General features: G+C 43.1%; 1 protein-coding gene across 1 annotated transcript; it reads left to right on the top strand.

Moving 5' to 3' along the window:
* The first annotated feature begins 186 nt into the window (after positions 1–186).
* LOC103368016 (lysyl oxidase homolog 4-like) lies at positions 187–20913 on the top strand. The gene is made up of 15 exons (XM_008296245.1): positions 187–254; positions 1136–1404; positions 1488–2161; positions 2864–3075; positions 9928–9966; positions 10810–11017; positions 11762–11942; positions 13471–13625; positions 13717–13884; positions 14426–14588; positions 14902–15145; positions 16081–16196; positions 16569–16705; positions 20458–20569; positions 20674–20913. The coding sequence occupies exons 2-15, from the start codon at positions 1137–1139 to the stop codon at positions 20742–20744; spliced, it is 2748 nt and encodes a 915-aa protein (XP_008294467.1). The 5' UTR covers positions 187–254; position 1136; the 3' UTR covers positions 20745–20913.
* Positions 20914–21620: the final 707 nt, after the last annotated feature.

The raw sequence follows: 21620 nt of genomic DNA on the forward strand, positions 1-21620 counted from the left end.
TTCTTTAATGGGCAGTATGTGATGGAAAGTAGAAACGTGACCAGACGCGATGAAAAAAAAAAAAAAACAACCTTAAATGAATAAAATGGGAGGGATGGATGAAGGAGCAGATCAGAGGGAGTGACAGAAAAAGAAAGAGGGAGGGAGGAGAGAAGAATAGAGGGACAGCAGGACCAAACTCACAGCCTTCCTTTCCTCCAGAGCTCTCTCTCCCTTCCTTCTCTCACTGACTCCAGGCTGAGTTCAACAGATAGGTGAGTTCAACGTCAGCATTTTTCTCTTTCTTCTCTTCAAGTCTCCTTTTTCTTTCACACTTTGTCATTTTTTTGTCTCAGTTTCTCCTCTAAAACTGAAGACTTCATCAGGACTCACCTCTTCTCTGACTTACTTCACTTCATTAGTCTGAGGTACAACTTGTACTTGCACATATTTGTGTTGTTAAATATGTATATAAAGGCATTTTATCCATATGTAAAGATTAATTCACAATAATCTCTCCCTTTCTTTTGATTACTCCTTATCTGTAGTTTTTCCTTCACTGTTGGAAGATAAAGTTTTTAGAGGTCAGCCAAGGATGAATTAATCATTGCTCATTAACCAAAGCATCTCTCACAGACGCAGACCTGCTGCCTTATTTATGTGTGAGAACATTTTTATGACAGTGTTTATTTGCTTTTGTGTCTGTTGGCTAAATACATGCAGCTAAGCTTGAGGGTTTGCGGAAAGCCAGGGTTTCCGTTGGCTGGATGGAGAGGCTACTTTTAGCTTCGGTTATTACTCCCTCTGCCCTGACTGGTTCAGACTGTTTCTCAGGCCTCCAACTGTCCTTTAAATGACTCTGATTATTTTAAAGGGATAAAAACATCTATCAATCTTTCCTTTTACTGTGGAATGTCCCATTAGGGTTAGAAGAGAAGTTTCTAATTATATGTTATGTCAGCGTATGGAATGTGAGTTCTGTGGTTTTGCGTGATTTTTGGGATTTTTGTGGTAACATGTGCATATTTATTTGGGGGCTCCTGCTTCGCATGCATCCTCTGTTTTCCGTGCTTGTCTTCATCCTAATGTCACACTGTTTCCATCAACCCCCTTTTTTCACACCTCATTTCACTCTTTTTTTTTTTTCTCCCTCCAGGATGCTGTGCCTCAGCTCCCTGTCTACGCTCCTCGTCCTGCTTCTCCTCTACCCCCCTCCGCTGTCTGCACAGGAGGTGCTTGTACGTCTTGCAGGCGTAGGCCGACGCGGTGCAAACGAGGGACGCGTGGAGGTGTTCTACAATGGAGCCTGGGGCACAGTGTGCGACGATGAGGTGGACCTTAACCTGGCCAATGTTGTGTGCCGACAGCTGGGCTTTCAGCGTAGCTTTACCTGGGCGCACAGTGCCAAGTTTGGCCAGGGAGAAGGTATGTCCCGCCAAGAACATTCAGCTATGAATTGATTTTTCATTTCTCTTGTTTCGGTGACTCATCGCCCTTTCTTGTGGTAGGTCTGATCTGGTTAGACAATGTGCACTGCAAGGGTACAGAGCTCTCCATTGCAGAGTGTCGCTCCAATGGTTGGGGAATCAATGACTGCACCCACGCTGAGGATCTAGGGGTCATTTGCAGTCCAGAAAGGAGAGCCGGTTTCCCTTCAGTCTCTTTGGAGGGAGCCCCTTCATCATCAAGGAACCAGCCGAGCCAGCAAAGACAGAGAAACCCGCCACCACCACCACCACAGTCTGCATTACCCCCAGCTCCACCTGCAGCCCCAGCCTCTTCCTCTTCAAGAGGTCATGAGATTGCCCTCCATCGCAACCCGACGTCTTCCCGCCGCAGCAGCATCTCCCCGCAGGAAAATGGCCATGAGATCCAGATCTTGCGACGGAATCGAGGCGGTTCGAGACCAAGCCAGCAGGTTAGCTCTGCGTTGCCACAAGGCCATCAGCTACCTTCACGTCTGGCAAACGGCGCAGCCTACAGGCAGAGACAGGAGAGTTCGAGGACCAGTCCACAGGCAGTGAGACGGGAGGCCGAGGGGCAGACAAACAGGCAGCCTCAACCTCAATCTCAATCCCAGCGCCAGCCTGAGAGGAGGAATCATCAGCTCAGTGGGAACCATGTTGAACCAGACCCAGTTTACCCAGACACGGGACTGGAGACTGATACACAGTACATACAGGTAAAAACACACATGCACAGACACACACGACCTCTAGTACAAACCAAAGAAGTAACCCAGTCTAGATTTATACAGACTCATACTGAAATGTCATCTGTGGAGCCACAGGGCAATGGGCATGTATAATTAGAGACAAACCTAAAACCAGACCTTCTCCAGATCCAGTTCTTGTGCACCAGTCGGGCCTGAAGTTTAGTTTAACCACCAGTAACTCTTCTTCTGAAGTAAAAACTTCAGCTCGAGGGACACTGAGCCGTTTGTCACTTCTGTTTGGCTTTCTTTCTTTTCAACTTGCAGAGTTTACACTTTCTTTACCATTTTGTAATCATCATGACACATATCCGGACACATTCAACAAACTCTGTGTTTTCTGTTAGTTTCCTTCCTGCTGCCTGCAGTATGTAATGTGGATGATTAGAGAGCATCATGATTAGAGACATTGTATGTTATCCTTTTGTGTTTGCCTGACTTCGATTGTGTGCTGTCTGCTATTTAGTAAAACAATGTGACAGTGTGTTGTTTGAGCAAAGCTGAAGTCATGTTTTTTTTAAAGTGAAATTAATCCTGTTGAAGTGGAAGCCGAAGTCTTACACAAATGTGACAAAGATCAGTCTCAATCCTGTTTCCACGGGAATATAAAAAGATAAATTAAAGTCTTTATTGTGGATAAATCAGTGCCATAATCAGTTTTCTCCTGGACAGGGATCTGAGAGGGTTCACTTAGAGGAGGCTCGTCTCCGGCCAGTGCTGACCGGCAACCAAGGGGGTCTGGTGACGGAGGGAGTGGTGGAAGTGAAGCATGCTGGGAGGTGGCGTCATGTGTGCAACCACGGATGGGACATGAGCAGCAGCCGTGTCGTCTGTGGCATGCTAGGATTCCCCGCAGCAGAAGCGTTTGACCAAAACGCCTACAGGTAAGTATGTGAGAGTGGACACGGCAGAGTGATACTGACATAAAAAGAACATGTGTGCACAACTGGATGTGTGTCCTGTGTGTATGTGTGTAAATGGGATGGAAAACTGCGGTGGACTACACATCCCCTCACGGATTAGGCGGTCCCATACACGGACTACTGTTCCAACCCCCCTGTAGTAGAGGTTAACCACAACTGCTGCCATTAGTATAACCACACTTGGCACGACTTGTCCATAGCGGTATTAGCCTCGGCCGGCTGTCCGCCAGGCCTGTCTGCCCCATTGGCTGAGTGGGCCTCAGTACAAACTTCTAAAATAGTCCTAGAGAGTATGTTATTAATGTCAGATCCAGACTACAAGATTATCATCATCCTCGTGCTGTGTGTCTTTACATGCAACCTCCATTACATGGTCTCTAATCTCATATAATTAAGAATCTTCCAGTGAAAACTGTGTGCAGCAGCATTTTCTAACACTGGGTGGGCATCAGAAAGACTGAGGGCTCACTTCACCAGATTTACCATTGAAGCAGTTTGATTTTTGTACACATTTCTGTCAAGAGATAGCTGTAAATGACAGCTAAAGTTGCTCTGTATCAGATAAAGGTAAGCTAAATATGGCTACATTGTGTTTTACGGCTTGTTTCTGCTGCCCCAAAATAGCCCAAAAAAAAAAAATCTGTTACTGCAGATTCAAGCTGAACAGATATTTATTAATATATTGGAGTGTAAAATTTCAGCACTTCATTAGTTCATCTCAGAAAAACTAATGATTTGTTTTTTTGTGTTCAACATCTACATGTGCATGGGGCTGTATTTTTTGAATTCAAGCAAAATCATTCATTTATGCTTTTTAAAATTGCAGTGTGATCATATATTACTAGGTAGTACAGTCATTGACACATCTTTAATTTAGTAAATAGACAGAAAAAATAGACACACATTGAGTTAAAGCTCCAGTAGACAGAAACCTGGAAAGAATTTGAGGAAGCAATTTGCCCAGGAGTCAAACCCGACTGTCCTCAGTCAAAGTCCTTCATCTAACCGCGTAACCACATCCAACCCTTACTGCAGATGATGTCGCTATTTACACGATCTCACCAGCTCTGGTGAAAAGAGCACTGTGATTGGCTGAAATCTCAGATCATGTTAGATTTTCTAAAGCCTGAGAACAGAGTCAAGATGCAGTACAGGAGTCCCTCTCAGACCACTTGAATTACAATCTGCAGAAAAGTTAGTATTGAACTTCTTACCCAGTGATGCCAGAAAATACTGCCTACCCCAGTATTAGAGTGAGACAGGTATAAGAGACAGGATTCTACTTTCTTTTTAATGTGGGTTTTTGTAAAGCCTTCATTATCCTGAAACACAAATAATTTGCTCTACTAATAATGTCAGACTGTTGTGTTGATTTTATCCCTATAAGTCCAACTAATCTGTCTAACTTTAGCAATGAATATCCATTAAAGCCCCGACACAAACCTTCAAAGCCCTTACACACATACCATCAAAAACCCCAACACCTCACTTACACACACGTGCTAATACATTCCTCCCTCAACCCTCATTGCACACAGACCGTACATAAACTATGTCCAAAATCCATGTGCACACACAAATAAACATGCAAACACACACTTGTGCGCATGCAAACACAACCCCTCCATGTGTCCGTCTGTCTGCCCACAGAGGTCTTTTTACGGCTTGGCTAACAGGACGACTGTACTGACCGCTGGCCTGCCCTGCACCATCTGTCTCTCCATGTCGCCAATAATTACCCCTTGTGTCCTGCTCTGCTCCGCTCAGCTGCAGGATACAAGCTGCTTCTCCTCAGCTGCCCTGCTCGCCACCATCGCCACAGTCTAGCAATGAAAAATTATCTGTCATTCGTAGTGTCTCATCTCACACGGCTTCTTCAGAGTCATGAAGATGAGATGCAACCGTGTGTCAAATTTCGCTTTTAGCCATTTTGTCGTCACTTTGAATTAAATACATCTTTTTGTACGAGTTGGCAGCGCCATCAAGTCAAAGATGGGGCAAAGATCAAAAATATGGTCAAGTCTGGTTGTCCGTCGTGCTACCTTTCTAAACTTAATGCTGTTGTGGACAACAACAACACTGGAAACACCTTAGAGTAGCCTGAAGAAACATCACATTTCTGTGCCAAGAATTCCACCAGCCGCTTGTGTAAAGACTGAGCCAGGCCATGAAAGTTGTTTGTTTTTTTGTCAACCTCCACCCAGCTACGTGGGAGATGAATGAAGCAGACATTTTTGTCCAACAGTAAACAGTTGAGGGGGGTAAGAGGAGTTTTTTTTTTTCACCAGACAAGGACAAGTAAAATCTTTAGCATCTGGTGCCACATGTGTTCATGTATTTCAAAGCAGATAGTTTGCTGTTGACCACCCATTTGAAATGAGATAGAAGTTGATGTATCTTATCCACTTAGTGGCAATAGCCTTTTTTTAGCAGCATTGCTCTCTAGGGATGGCAGTGTCGGTCAGTCCCTTTGGTTTAGACTGAAATATTTCAACAACTATTTAACAGATGGTCATGAACTTTTGCAGAGGCGTTTATTGTCCCAAGAAGATGAGGACTACTTGGCGAACCCTCAACTTTTCTTCAACATTTTTGGGTTCCACTGAAATCTCTTAACAACTATGATACATCTCCCCTTGAAATTAGGCTAGAATAAATGTAATGATCTCTTAATTTTCATCAAGCACCTTTATCAGATTAGGCAGTACTTTGTTTTTTGACCTAACATAATTTATTATATATAAAGATGGTTGGACCCTCTGTGACGTCACCAATAGGTTTCTTGAAAAATGATTTTGAAGCTCTGAGTGGTGGCTCCGGCCAACGCCATGTAGGCCATATTGACAATGCCTAACTCTTGGCTAATCCAAAAATTAGCAGAGGTGGAGTTTGAATGGAGATGAGGCAGGCCATGGACTGCCCTGTGATGGCATACAGTTGTCACTCACACACTCAATAATGCATAACTTTAAGTCTTAATACGATTTAAACATGCGAGTGACATATATATTCACCCCATATAGCAAAGAAGCTATAGAGACCAAAATCACTTTTTGTACCAGGATGTAAGCATGTTTATTTCTGCTCTAAAATTGGGCATTTTAACATGGGTGTCTATGGGGATTGATTCACTTTTTTAGCCAGCCTCAAGTGACCATTTAAGGAACTGCAATACATGGCTCTTCAACACTGACCTAATTTTTCAGCCTCGGGGGTTGCTGCTTGCAAAATACCTGCAAAACTAACCCTTAACATTAGATGTGCTAAACAGAAGTATGCTACCATTGTCATCAGAATAGTAGAAATTATACAGTAGCTCGCTGTTGTTAATGTTAATCCGCCCGTGACAATAGTCGCATAACATCTTCGTGGTGCTACCCACATTGGCACTGGTCCATGCCTGGTCTTTTTTGGGGTTTGCGTCCACTTGAACAGCTGTAATTATGGTCTGAGAGATCCTCTAATCTGGAATATTTTCTCGACTGAACCTGCTGCACACCCTTTGCTGTGTCAGCACTTCCCTCTAGGGCCATGCGGTTGTCTTTTCTTTTTTTTTTTCTCTCTCTTTCTGTGACTGCCTTTGTCTCTGCCTGTTAAGTTGCTCAGCGCATTTTTACAGATGTTTAAACACTCCCCCACTTTGCTGTGCTTACAAAAAGCAAGTGCTAAATCCATTTTCCAGCTCCCTTGTTTCATCACGTTCACACTCTCTTTGAGGCTGACAGTAACTTCTTCAGTTCCTCTAATTTACTTTCACCCCCTGCTCCCTGTTTTCTCCCCGCCTCCTTTTTAAAGGCCACGTTTAATGCCTTTGTGGCAATTATACTAAAACCCACTTTTCATGGAAAGTACATCATTATGACCCCTTTGAGTTCCATGGAGGTTGATTGGACTGTCTAGGGGCTGTTGTGGAGTCAGTGTGGCAACCTGCTGTCTCCTGAGTGAGCCGATTGTTCCAGTCAGGCAGCTTTGCCTTCATGCAGTATAATAACAGGTTATCTTTACGTTTTTTTTGACAGTCAGCTCCTCTCACCACTGTGGCTTATGGTATTCTGTAGTCAGAGTGGCTTAAAAAACCCGGCATCAAGCTGAAGAAAGTCTCCTTGTTAAAAGAAGTCAGCAGCAGCGCTGCAAACACAACCTGTTTGTTGTGTCGAGGCTTGTTGCTGTGGTTTACTTCCCTTCATTATAATACAGAGAGAGCCTGAACTCAGCTCCACTCTGCTTCCAGCTTGATGAGGAGCATCACGCACCATGCACTTAGCTCTCAGCAGGACATCTGAAATATATCTGAAAAGCAAAAGAACATGCTTTTCCTCTTCCTGTGAAGATTCCCATAAAAGTTGTCCAGTTCACAGAGATTTCAGTCTTACATCACTCGTTCCGTGTTTCCCAGCATGCAGTCATAACGTTGGGTAACGACACTGGGATTTTAAAGAGCTTTGTTTTTACAGAGGCAAGGCAGGGAAAGTTGATATGTACGTGCATATTTCCACGTCTGGTGTGTGTGAACCAACATGCTACTGCTCAACCGCAAAGCAGACACTGCCAAACAGAGCAGGCAATTATATGGGTAGTACTCTCACCCCCAACCCCTCCTCCCAGCCATGAACTAACACCCCCATACAGTCTGTCTATCTCGTTTTGATTTACCACCGAGTTCTGAAACATTTTAAACGCCGCAAACTCACACATACAGGCTTAAACGCAAGGAGATAGCCACGAGCAGATGCACGCAATCACAAACAACTCACACTTGCTCATTTACAATATGAACAGAAGCCACAGGATTTGTCAGTTCTCGGGAACATAGGGAGAAATCTTTAACGCAGGCCGTATTTCTTGATCTTAACATACAATTTTTATGTGTCTTATTCTCAACAGAGGTGGTAACTGTAGTTTGAGGGGTGTTTATGCTTTGAGGCCGGCCTGAGAAAGAAAAAGGGAGGGCGACAGAGGGAAAGAAAAGTAGAAGGCAGGGAGGAAGAAAGAAGGAATGAAGGAAAGAGGGAGAAAAAAAAAGCAATGTAGGGAGAGACAATGCTTAAAAAAGAAATAAATAAAAAGATGAAGGAACAAAAGCAAGAAGGAGATGGAACAGTAAAGGTGAGAAAGAGGGGAGGTAGGGAAATATAGACCAATATGAATTGAAATGCGATATCTCATGTAAAGTTTAGTTGTGTTGCACTGGTGTAGGTATTATTTTACCAATATCTTTTTGAGTTGTAGGTAAGTAACAACTTCAGTCACAGCACATGTGTACTATTACTCAATGTTTGAACCATTTCTGCCAGCTTTCAGGGTTGGACTTTCTGTATCATTACTCTTTGAATCGGGGACCAGTTTCAATGACTGAATTACTCAAACTTGCCATTGTGAGTATTTTTAGTGTTAAAGCAGAGTTACATGTGAGCTGGTGTGCTCGAGTTGCATTGAGATTAAGTGTAGCGTTACATCCAAGTCATGTCAAGACAAGAAGGGATTGTTTTCATGGGAAAAAAAAAAATCTAAGTGTGCAACCTCGATACACAGAGATGAGGTTTTAGGAGTTAAATCAACAACCAGACGAGAGCTACTTTAAGATATTTCCAGGGCAGCTACAACCCAGAGGGTTCAGTGTTTCTTAGTCACCTTGAGTCTATTCATTGTCGGAGGAAACACACAGTAGATGTATTCACCAGAGGAGGCCACCGGTCCTGACCAGACTGACTGTCTAAACTCAACACTGGACTGCAGCAAAATCAGAAAATAATAATAGGTATCAGTGTAAACTTATCTGAGAGTGGAAATTTCCTTTTACTGTTCAAGAACTCACAGTTTGTCCTTCACAGTTTGGCCTGTTGTTCGCTTGTAAATGGCTTGCGGTGCACATGTTCCATACCGTAGTTTCACTGGCTCAGGATTCCGATTCTTTTTTTTTCCTTTTTTTTAAACTTTTAAGCCCTTCCAGCCTCAAAGACATTTCTCTTCTAATGTTGTGCATGGAATACCAGGATACTGGGGTTCTCCTGGAGAGGAACCATCTCCTCTTTTAGTTTGCCAAATATTTAATTGCATCATGACTCTGGTTGCACAGTAAACTCTCCTCCTGTCTATACTTGGTGTCATGACTCATTTAATTCAGGAGCATTCATGAAGGGCGTCAGTCACACTGCACCTGTCTGTGGTCACACTGGCTGATGCAAGGGGTCAGCTCTAATGTGTGCATGTTGGTGTATGTGTGTGCATTTTGTGTATACCCACTATTTCCCCCTTTGGATGTGACTCTAGTTTAAGGTAATACCCATGAAACTAGACACAGTTTAGAAAACCCTGTTGGAGTTGGCAGACCTCAATAAGGCTTCTCGCAGGGATTAATGTATAGTGGCCTATTCATATTTTTAGTTTTTTCCACATGGATGCCTCAACCCAGACATCCACTGTAGACATACTGAAACAGAAATATCCGTGAATGTAGAAATGGAAGATCTGAAAAAAGACAAGAAAGGGGATGGTTTTAGAGGGAAGAAAGAAAGAGAGAAAAAGGGTGCTTTGTGATTTATTATTATAATTCTCCCTCTTTGTTTCTTACGCGAGGGATAAGTTTACCAGAGACGCCCTTTCTTCTTTCATATTTGTAGGTTTCAGTTTGTTGATTTAACGTTTGATGGACAGAATGTAAGAGTAGGGATGTCAAGAACGAGAGGAGAGGATGATTGAAGAGGAGAGCAGACTGTGGGAGTGAACAGGACAGCTGGTTGTTTAGTCTACTTCATGTAAAGATGCTCAGTTGTAGCGCTAAAATATTCAGTGCGATGTTCTCTGTTTTTCCAGGAAACTGTGGGACTCCAAGTTGGCTGATCCTTCGTCCAGGTAAAACCAACAGCTGAAGGGTTCATTTGCAATAAACAGCTATTTCTGCCATGTTTTTTTTATTTTATTTATTTATTTATTTATGCACTCTGGGGAATGAACCTGTTGTTGGTTTATTCATTTTAACCTTATGAACCCCAAAACCAGCCGGCAGGTTTGACAGGCATGCTATCTTTTTTTTTTTTTTTAAATCACCAAAATTATACTATCTATTAGAACCAGAAACTTGACTTCTTTTTTTTTTTTTTTTTAGTTTTCCTACCATAATTGAACTACTCATAAAGGACATGCAATTTTGGCGGAGGCGTGAACCGAATCTAAGCTTAAAATCCTCATATTTTAATCACTTTATTCTACAGGCCTCCCCCAAAAAAGTCTTTGCAATAGTCAGATTCTGTAAAAGAACAAAAACCTCTGAGCTTGTCGCCACAACTTTTAAGCCATGAATGACTCAGCGGTGACTAACAGCTACATGACAAAAACTGAGGAACATTTGGGCTGAACTACAAGCTGTGTTTACACAGAGCAGATATGAAACATGTATTGAAGTCGTTCTCTCTGTGTCTAGCCGTGGTTGTACCATTTCAAAAGACCTACAAGAATTTATACTGCAGCACAAAATGAGGTCACAGTGAGCAAAAATGTGACAGAAGCAAAAGATGCCCAGAAACTGCTTGGGATTCAGAGGGATGAGAATGGCATCTGACATCTGTTTTCACAAATGAACTCTTCATCTGTGTTTTAAAAGATATACAGAAACTTCAACTTAACCTTCTGCACTAAAAGTTAACAAGTGATGCGTGGAATCACAAACCTTTCTTCTCCACTTGATTCCCTGCCCAGACTGAGCTCCCAGGTTGGTAAGAAGGCTTACTGGGTGGAGAAGGTCCAGTGTCAAGGTGTGGAGGCATCTTTGTCGCAGTGTCAGGCCCAGCTGTCCCTCCCCAGGACCGACGTCCCGTGCAGGGGAGGCATGTCCGCCGTGGTCCGCTGTGTCCCCGGATCCCAGTTTGCACGTTTCAGCAGAGGACCTGCACCACCTGCTGTATCGGTCAGTGTGGACGTGGACAAAGAGAGAGGGGAAATGTTAAAACTTTTGTTTAAATTTTAGGAAATTCACTTAGTTGTTTTCTTGTCAAGAGTTAGATTAGAAGAATTACGTCATTCTCCTGGTTGTACATTATAAGCTACAGCCAGGAGGCAGTTATAGGCCAAGCAGTTTTGTTAATATATCCATGTTACTAGCAACTCTGAAGTTTGTTTCATCTGTACACAAACAGGGAAGTCATTGCTTCAAGTTACACTTCCAGCACACAATGCCTTGTAAAAAAAATGAGTTCATGTTGGTTGTTTTCCACTGCTTTCAGTATTTATGCTAAGCTAAGCTAACCTCAGTAGGCCTTTTTCCAATATGGCAAATTATTTCTTTTAAATTACAGGGTTAGGCCTGTTTTGCTTGTCAATACAGTATACAATCTTGCTCAATTAATTGCAAAATTTTAAAAATTACACATCGGGGTTTAGCGGTTTTAACCTGTTTTTAACTTTTCATCTGTTCTCAGTGTTTATGTTAAGCTGAGCTATACTATTAGCCTATAAGAAACGTCTGCTGCACACAGAAGAATTTCAGAAGAAAAAAAAAAGGATTAAATAAAGTTTACATAAAATGTTGATGAATAAAGACAGTTTATAGAACAAAGACGAAAATCTAATTTTTGAAGCAGTGAAACAATCTAAAAATGTAGCATTTAAATCTGGCCATGTTTTAAAACTTCCATTTCTATTTTACTTCCAGCCTGTAGTGCGACTGAAGGCCGGACCCAGGCTCGGCGAGGGCCGTGTGGAGGTGCTGAGAGAGGGCAAGTGGGGCACCGTGTGTGACCACCTGTGGGACATGCCAGCAGCCAGCGTGGTCTGCAGAGAGCTGGGCTTCGGCACAGCCAAGGAGGCGCTCACCAAGGCTCAGCTGGGACAGGGTAAGACTCCACACATAAACAGAGCCACACGCATGCAGTCAAACAGCACTTTGAAGTCTTTCTGGTGCTTTCCAGTCATGATTTCACTCCCCATGGCTTTGGGAGGTCACTGTGGGAAACGTTTGTGTGTTTAAACAAAACTATAACAGAACCTTTACTTGCCCCTTTGTCCTAAATAAGCAGATAACCTCATTCATAAAAGTATATTTAAAAAAAAAAAAAAACAGACCACCAGCTACTGATCTGATAACCAGTTATGGGTAAATCGGCTTTGAATCAGTGCCTGAGCTCACCATGCACCCCGAGTATGATCGGTTTAGCCCAGAGATTCCTTTAGACTAAACACTTCTCAGTCTAAATGCAATACTCTAAGAACCGTGAACCTGAGCAGACAAATAAACCCAGAGAAAATGTTTACATCCTGAAATCGAGTTCTATCGGAAAAGCTGATTGTTGAGGAACTCTCCCCATGACCAATTATGCAAGTCTAAACTGTGCTCGGAGGGTCCGGCTACCAAAACAATGGCGTGTGTTCTTGTAGTCAAAATAAATCTGTTGTATGTGAGAAGTTAGCGTTGCTTTGAAACCAGGATGTCGGGCAATCAGCGCTGAGAAGGAGCAAACATTCAGATGTGATTATTCCAGCAAGGCTTTTGTTGTGGGGCGTGAAAATATGGCCACTGAATTGCACCCGGCAATAACAGAGTTAAACATTTTCCTAAGGAAATTGCAATAGACCCCACTTTCTCACACTCAGTTATATTCTGTTTTCTTGCCATACCTCTGCAGTAACTCTGTAATCACGTTCATTTCCGTCCATTATCTTTCTGCCCAAATGAGCACATAGCATGTCCTATAATGGTGGTTGCATTTCCTCCTCTCTACTTTACTTAATTAAGTAAGTCATGGAAAGCATTTGAGTGTTACTTTTAGGGCTCTATTAAAGTAGGTGCTCTGGTGTTGTTGTGCCTGAATAATGAATTCATGGTCAAATGTCAGAATGCAGCATTGTGTCTTTAAACGTCTCAGGTCAGTTTATGAGTTATAACATGTCAGACGTGAAGCTCGTGGGTAGAGCAGTCAGAGAAGAGCAGCTCGGAGCTGGGCGTGATGACATCATTAGCTATTTAAGGTAAAATTATAGGGCTTTAATGGGCTTCAGCCGGGGCCTCATACACCTACGCAAACATAGATGTGTTCAAAGATTTTGCTCCATTTTGCCATTTTGGTGTCTATTTTGGTATATAAAGTCCTGGTGTGCAAATGTGCAGCACGGAGGCTACAGCAATTTGGACGGAAAGCTCTCTGGCTAAGCTCAGTTTCAGAGCCACATCAGAGGTCCCGATCACGTCTGGGCTTTTAATCTGTCTCTGTGGACATCTGTGCCTGCGCAGCCACCAGGTTTTAGAGACTTTTATGTGTGCATGCGTGCCTCGTGTGTGTGTGTGTGTGTGTGTGAGCATCAGTCTTTGCATGCGGCCTCTAACTGGCAATCAGTCAACTCCTGTCCCACGCCCTTCTTCTGCAGGCACCGGTCCCATCCACATGAACAGCGTGCAGTGCACAGGCAGGGAGCGGTCGATTACCGAGTGTCGCTACAGAGAGGTGCCACTCTACACCTGCAAACACAGCCAGGATGTAGCCGTTCGCTGCAACGTCCCCAACACCGGCCTGCAGGCCACGGTGAGAAAGACACACCAAGGCATGAGGACATATCAATGCAGCAAGCAGATTCACAGACTGATGATTAAACACTTTCCAACTACACATTCAGGTGCGTCTGGCAGGAGGCAGAGAGCCTGCAGAAGGTCGTGTGGAGGTGCTGATGGAGGTGGGAGGAGTGAAGCGCTGGGGCTCCGTCTGCAGTGAGAACTGGGGGATCAACGAAGCCATGGTGGTCTGTCGACAGCTGGGCTTGGGCTTCGCCTCCAGAGCTCATCAGGTACAAAAAAAAAAAAACAACTCACAGTTTCTTTCAACAAGTTTTCCTCTGATTCTCTATTTTTCTGTCTTTGAGCCTTTGTTCTGTGTGCTCCTATATTTCCTCCCTCTCTCGCTCTCTCCTCCCCGTTTGTGTGTCTGTGCTGTGTTATTACCGAGGCCTGAGGTAATTACAGGCTTCTCAAACGTCCACTTCCAGCGCACCGAAAATAAAAGAGGGAAAGTGAGGCGAAGAGAGATCGGGAGAAATTCACAGAGCAAACAAACTGAAAATAGAATTGTGCACGGAAAGGGCAGCGCGAGTGTGCTGAGGGGGGCTGCTGGGAACATTTAACAGGCAGTTTTAGAATTGTGAAAAAGAGTGGAAAATGTGATAATGTGTACTGATAGTTCTTATAAAAAGAGAGTTTTCGCCGCTTACAGCAGAGGCTGCTATTTGCCTTCAGTTCTGTGACAATTCTCACTTGTCTTCTTGTCGTTTTTCCACAAGCGATCTGATGATTTTGTGTGTGAATGTGTTCTCTTGCTGTGTCTCTGCGCAGGAGACCTGGTACTGGCCTGGATCTTCAGACGCCGGTGAGGTGGTGCTGAGTGGGACTCACTGCGCAGGCACTGAGATGTCCATCCAGCAGTGTCGCAGAAACACAAACGTCTACTGTCCCAGAGGAGGAGAGGGCAGAGCTGCAGGAGTCACATGTGTAGAGAGTGAGTCCAAAAGCAGCAAACACACGGACACTGTTGTATTTGTTGTGCAGTGATTGTTAAAGGGGAGCTCTGGCAATTTCACGCATTGGTCTGTTTACAGGTGTTTGGAAAAACTACTGCTGTGTTATAAAAAGTCTGATAATTACATTAGCTGCTACTTGCATGACTCACTTGAATTTCTGGCCAAACTGTTAAGTTGGAGGTTGAGTTGCATTGTGGGTGAGGGAAAACAAAGAAGACTGAGCAGTTTTAAATGAGTGCAATGCTAATTTGGGAGATGATTTTTTTAAATAAAACTTTACGACTCTTGCAGCTGCTCCCGACCTCGTACTGGACGCTCAGCTCGTCCAAGAGACGGCCTACCTGGAGGATCGACCTCTCCACCTGCTGACTTGTGCCAACGAGGAGAACTGCTTGTCCTCCTCTGCTGCCAGAATGAACTGGCCTTACGGACACCGCCGCCTGCTGCGCTTCTCCTCCCGCATCATGAACATGGGTCGTGCCGACTTCAGGCCCCGGGCCACCAGAGAAAGCTGGATATGGCACCAGTGTCACAGGTAAGCCTGGGGAGAGGATACGTAACTTGAAGCAGACGTTTACAGCATCTTTTTAAGTCACTGTGTCACTTAGAGGAGATTTAAAGTCTTTATTTAAAGCAGCAGCTGCTCATTTTATGCCTTTAACCGGTTAGGGATTAACTGTGTGGTGATTTTAGCTGCCGCTGGGTTTAGTTGAAAAGAAAAGTTGCGTAACCTCCTCCATGGCACGGGACTGGGCATCATTATGAGGTGGCACAAGAAAAAGGAGCATTTTAGAAAAAAAGAACAGCATTAAGCCTAAATTGTCTGCAGCCGAAGCTGAATGGGAATCACTGGGTGCAGCAAAGCAGGGTGATATTTTTGAGATGCGGCCTATAAATAGCCGAGCACATTTAAAAAGTCTGTTATTTAACACAATAAACACAATCTTTTATCCCCTAAAATGATGTTTACAACAAACATCCTCCTCACCGGTCACCCAGTTGTTACAGTCAGAGCCATGACTGCACTCAGAGCAGCCTGGCTTCTTATCTCGGCGGTTGTGGTTCCGTGTCCCAGAACGAAAAGGCACAGCTCGTTGTGTTTCCCAGCCGCAACCCACTCACTACCTCCACGACCAGCAAACACAGGGTTCGACTTTCAGCTTTGGTAGCTCGTTCTGGGAACTGGTTCTGTAATGAGAGAAAGTGCAACACCAAACTGATATCTATCCGTTTTTACAGCTGTTGTCTGTGTCTGTCTGACGCCTTCAGAACAACCTAACAGGATTTACGGCTGCAAATAAACATCAGGGTTGGGTTTTTTTGTTTTCACCTCAGAGGGTTTTATGAATGTAGATGAAAACAACAACAGCAGCGGATTCAATGGAGATCTTTCTCAGATTCTTTCTATAGCTTTTTATTATCTTTTTTTTACTTCATGCTTTATTTACGACATACTGATCCCATTCTCAGGCACTACCACAGCATCGAGGTGTTCACCCACTACGATCTGCTCACCATCAATGGGACAAAGGTAGCTGAAGGTCACAAAGCCAGTTTCTGCCTGGAGGACACCTACTGCCCCGACGGTGAGACATGATTACAGATAAATTGTGTATAAATCTGCTTTTTGTTTTTAATTTGAGGGAAATCTGGATACGAGCGCAATATCGTGACAAATGAAAATACATAAAAGCGCAAAGCTGAAATTATGTAAAGAGCTTTCAAAGGCTGTAAGATCAGAGGCCAAGCCTAAATTGATCTTGGCTTCGCAGAGCCGAGACAGCTTAGATCCTTTCTATTCATTTGTAGGACACTAAAAAAAGAGTTGGGTTTCAAATCATTTTGTAATTTCAGACTGTTGGCTAGGAATCGAAATCCGCAGCGACTGACAGCAAAGAAAATTTACACATCGTAGGCTTTGGGTTTTTATGTCTTCTCCAACTGCTTTGTTTTTCCAGGTATCCATAAGCGATATGCCTGCTACAACATGGGACAACAGGGTATCTCAGTTGGCTGCTGGGACACCTACCGCCACGACATCGACTGCCAGTGGGTGGACATCACTGACGTACGCCCCGGTGAATACATCTTTCAGGTGAGTTTGTTGCAAAGAAAACATCTATTGCCCTCTTTGCTCAGCTGTTTTTAAAGGTACAACTGGAGGAACTGGTACTCCAGTGAAATTACGAGGAAAAAAAAAAAAGGTAATCCACACTTAATCTTCATGGTGAAATAGCATCAGCAATGTCAGCTCACAGCTTACACAACTTCTTAGATCGGGCGTGAAAGTAAGGAAGAATTTTAAAAAAAAAAAAAGAGAGAGAACGGAACACAGCAAATACAGGAGTTTCGACATCTGAAGGCACACGCAAGATAAAAAGCTGTGATAAAAGACTGTAATTTCAGCTAAATGGCTCTTGGCTGTGTTTTCAGCCATTCAGGTGTACAGTATGTATGTAGTTTTAAGGGTGTGTGTGTATTTAAGGAAAGTGAATTTAGTCTGGATTTATATAGAAAGTAGACCTGCTATTAGTCCAGCCTTGCACAAAGCGTGGACTTATTGGTGGTGGAAAAGCTCCGTCAGCACTTTTCATTTGTAAGTTTTTATGTTTGACAGCAGAGCCGGTTCACATGTCTCGTCTTTTTCTAGACATCCAATCTGCTGTGGTGACCTACTCATCTGTCCTCCTTCTCTGTCATTTGCTCTATTTTTTCCCAGACGGCAGAAAAGCGATGATGTTTACGGGTTCTAATTATTTTATGAGTGTTTACATAAAATCGAGACGCTGGACTTGCACGTTGCTCACGTGGACTGTATGTAAGCGACATGCAGGAGCAGTCTGTCACATGTACATGACGAGCCACTTCTTGAGAGATAAAAACCACATATATGCCGTAAAGTCGTGATCCACTGCTGCCACGACACCATGACCCAGCAGCACTTTGTGGTGACGATCGCGGTGCAACAGTAGTTGGGATTCTCATAAATTTGTGTAAGAAGTGAGAGATTGAGGGAGGGCGTAAATCCTCATTCGTCTATCATGCAATTTGGGTGTTTCTGTGAGTCTTTACCGAGAAACGCAGGGTGGCAGCCATTTTTAGGACCATACATTTAAGCTGATGACTCACGTCCACCTCAGCTTGATTGCTCCTGATTGTGCCGCTATTTAAAATTCAACTGCTCAACCTCCTCACAACCTTTTACACGGCAGTGACAGCCTTTCATTGTTCTGTAAAACAGGCTGTGGGCCCTTTGTTTCACATTATTACAAGAGGTTTTAATAGGGCATCAGCTGCCACCAAGTTAATATGGTGTTTTACACCGGGACTGTAAAATACGTGTCACTGGCTGCTCTCGACATGCAATATTATTAAAAATATATGAAGTTCTCAATACTAAATTTGGCCTAAAATGTAATGAAAAAGAATCATAATTATGAATATTTTGCATCTTAAATCTTTGTCTGTAAATATAATTGGAACCGCAAAATTTATACTGTATGTAAAAAATAAAAGTGGGTTGCTTTATTGAATATGTGGTCAGGTTATCTGTTTGATGTGTGCATCAGGAAAATTCATTTGTGAGCCTTTCTTATATATGGCAGGCAGACAGACAGGGTGGAAAACAACAAACCATGGCAACCAACCATGGCTACGGTCTAATGATAGGCTGCAACTTAAATCCAAAACCCAAAACTGTCATCTGCATCGCTGGGCCTTTTTTTTTTTTTTTTTCCTGCGCAGAGATAACAGTGGAAAGTGATGTCATGCATCACTTGAACCCCAAATTTATTCATCACAGATCATATAGAAAAGGAAAACAATAATCCTGTGGCTTCTCAGTCGAGTCCGGTGGAAAAACTGTTGTTTCCTAACGGTCTGAAAAAAAAAGTGTTACTTTCATACTCATTCTCTTTCTTTATTAAAAGACGCTCTCTGCTGTGTTTGTAGTCTAGACAGAAAGTCACTTTCCCAGGCAACCAAAGGAAAATCCGGGAAGCCACTGCACTGACAAAGAAATATTCCCACACTTACACCCACCCCCCTGTTTCCAATCTGTATGCTAATCTAACAGTCCTGCAGCTCGAGCTTCCTTTTTAACACAAAGATATGAGACAATTGTCAAAATAAGTTCATGTCCCAGAAGTGTTCCTTTGCGGTAGATATTTTACCCCTAAAGATGAGTAAGAGCTGATTGAGTTTTGATTGAGTTTTTTGGAAGATGCTCCACCTCGCATCTACAGTTCTGAGTGTCCTGAGCACTGAAACTTCTGTTAGCACCTTGAGAGTCATTGAAGCAACACGTGAGTCCTTAATGCATCTGGACATCAGTAGTCATTAGGGTCCCCTGAGTCAAGGTAGAACGTTAAGTTGTCTGCGGCAGGGGGGTCTCAGAACTCAGAATTGCAACTTAAGGCCAGTGTTAAGCCTTGATACCATCTTGCAAACATGCACGCAGACATACAATACATGCACTGTAAATTTTATTGACGTATCCTGCACAAACATACTGCTGCCAAGCATGTGCACCATTACCCGTTGTAGTGTAGTCACTGTGAGGACAAGATTTTTTGCTGCAAACAAGTGTACATTATGGGATCTGCACAGACTCTCGCAGATGAGGACGAATGATGAAATTTACAGAGTCCAAGGCCAGAATGACATTTTTCACATCTGTGAGTATGGATCATTCTGCAAGGCCATGTCTGGCCAAAACCCTAAGAGTTCGCAGGCAGCCCAAAGTTTGTGTCCAAGCAGACAGTCCGTCATTACAATATACAGAGACAGTAACCTACTGCACATGTATGGAATGGAGTCCTCTGAGTAGACTATAAAAGTAACAACCGCACGTCCATGGTGTCTCCAGCTGTCTGTGTGTGCATCCACAAAGGAGTATAATCAAGGCTGAAAGGCCAGCTCATGCTTTCTGCATTGAGACTTTGAAGGACAAAAGCGGACACACACGTGATTGTGTCCATACTACATTTATACAACTGCTTGTCTGTTATAACACAGGGAAACATACAGTGCAGTTGCTGTAACTACAGTGCAGACAGTCTATGCAGTCACCAAGTCTAGGTTGGACAATAGCAGATGGCTACACATGGACCCTCGTGGACTTGGGTGGATGACTGTAGATATGATACGCACATGTGGAAACCATAAATTGGCCCTATCACCCACTGATGTCTTGATTCAGAGGATCCTAATGACTCACCTGATATTCTGGTAGGTCAATGACTCACATATGACCTCAACCACCCTTAAAGTGCTAACAGGAGCTTCAATGCCTTGGACTCCCTTCCAGTCAGAACAGCAGAGGCCTTTTAAAAGGAGAGATGCAACTTCTTCAAGAAACTCCTTTGATTCAAGCTGCTTTGGTTTAAGTCCTTAGATGCACCATGGCCTGAATAACTGAGATCCTCACACCCCAAACACACCTTCAACCAAACCCATCCCAAGTGTATGCCTAAGGGAGATTTGACAAATATTGCGAAAGATCATCAGCATACAAAGAAAAGACACTGCGTCTTTCTAATGCATTAGGAGAGATAAGTGGAGATAATTGCTTGTGCATGTGGTTCAGCTGCATGGTGATAAGGTGTGGAGTTGTGTCTTGTCTTGCACACAACCACTGGTAGTATACTGAAGTGTTTTTAATAAAGAAATCAAATTGTCTCCAAATCTACGGACAGGAAAACACAAGCGTGTTTCATATTTATTACATAAAGCAGTCTTTGCGTATTGGCTGTCCTTTAATAAATCCTGCTGGTTCTGAAAGACACTTTACTCATCTGTGAGGAGAATAACTGACTTGTGTTATCTCTTGTGTCTCTTTCTATACAGGTGGAGGTCAACCCTTCTCTAGACATGGCTGAGTCCGATTTCCAGAACAATGTGATGCGCTGTCGGTGCAAGTACGATGGAGCACGAGTTTACATGTTCGGTTGCCATGCAGGTAGAGTGTTTTTTTTCTTTTCTTTTCAGCGCACGCAAACCCTCAGTTTCAACAACTTAATACTCACCCGTATTCCACTTCTCCCATTTGTCTGTTTTCATCAGCTGATGCCTACAGCGCCGAGGCGGAGGACCTGTTTGACCACCAACGTCAGATTTCCAACAACTTCCTGTGAATTAAGGAACAGCCAGATTTAAGAACAGAACAACTGTACAACTCCTCGCCACACCTCAGCGTGTCAGGGGAAGGAGGGTGAATGACAATGACATGCCAGTAAACAGAGAGAGGAGGAGGGTGGGGGGAAAAAAAGGGGAGATGTTTTGGGAGGGATGGATGGACTTGATGCAGAAATGACTAATTGGAACCCCGTGACTGATCATCAGCAGCTTGTTGCTGTTAGAAAGTCAAAGAGATAAATGGAGAAATGTAGAACGACGAGAAGACAAAATAGCAGAAAGTCACAAGCATCCTGTCACCATGATACAACTTAGAGTAGTTTACAATTTTGAAAACTTGTCTTGTTTTTCTTTTGTTTTTTTTGTTTTGTTTTTTTACCCACAAAAATTTAATTACATTGATAACCACAGTTAAGAAAGTGATGACATGAAGGCACTTGAGAACAACTTTTACTGTCCTTCGTATATCAATACAGGTAACGGATTACAAAACTCTGTAAGCGCGTCCTGTGCTTTCAATGTCCACATTACAAAATGCAGTATTTACTGTTATAACTGTGTGGTTTTCTTTTGGTTTTGAATGAGTTTTTTTTTTTTTTTTTTAATTCATGGTGCTATTTTGCCTTTTTTTGAATAAATATTGTAATGTATTGCAAATGTATTGTCATGTACAGTTTTATATTACCTCTCTGGAATAATGTTCTTTAGGTTCTCTAATTTATGCAGAATTTTAATGTACTTTTGAGTTGAAACTTGTTTGTATTGTTAATTTTATTATGACAACTATTTCCACTTTGTTTGTTCTTTACCTGTTTAACATCGGTAACAACAGACACGATCTGGTTGTGCCTGGGTATTGCGTCTATCAGTACTTG

Source organism: Stegastes partitus, unplaced genomic scaffold (genome assembly GCF_000690725.1).
Source record: "Stegastes partitus isolate 25-593 unplaced genomic scaffold, Stegastes_partitus-1.0.2 Scaffold1114, whole genome shotgun sequence".
Classification (NCBI taxonomy): domain Eukaryota; kingdom Metazoa; phylum Chordata; class Actinopteri; family Pomacentridae; genus Stegastes; species Stegastes partitus.

Excerpts from the sequence above, each read along its gene's own strand:
- LOC103368016 (XM_008296245.1), top strand. The coding sequence starts at position 1,137 with ATGCTGTGCCTCAGCTCCCTGTCTACGCTCCTCGTCCTGCTTCTCCTC. Across the intron at positions 11,018-11,761 it reads CTGCACCACCTGCTGTATCG|CCTGTAGTGCGACTGAAGGC; the intron begins GTCAGTGTGGAC and ends TTTTACTTCCAG. Across the intron at positions 11,943-13,470 it reads CAAGGCTCAGCTGGGACAGG|GCACCGGTCCCATCCACATG; the intron begins GTAAGACTCCAC and ends CTTCTTCTGCAG.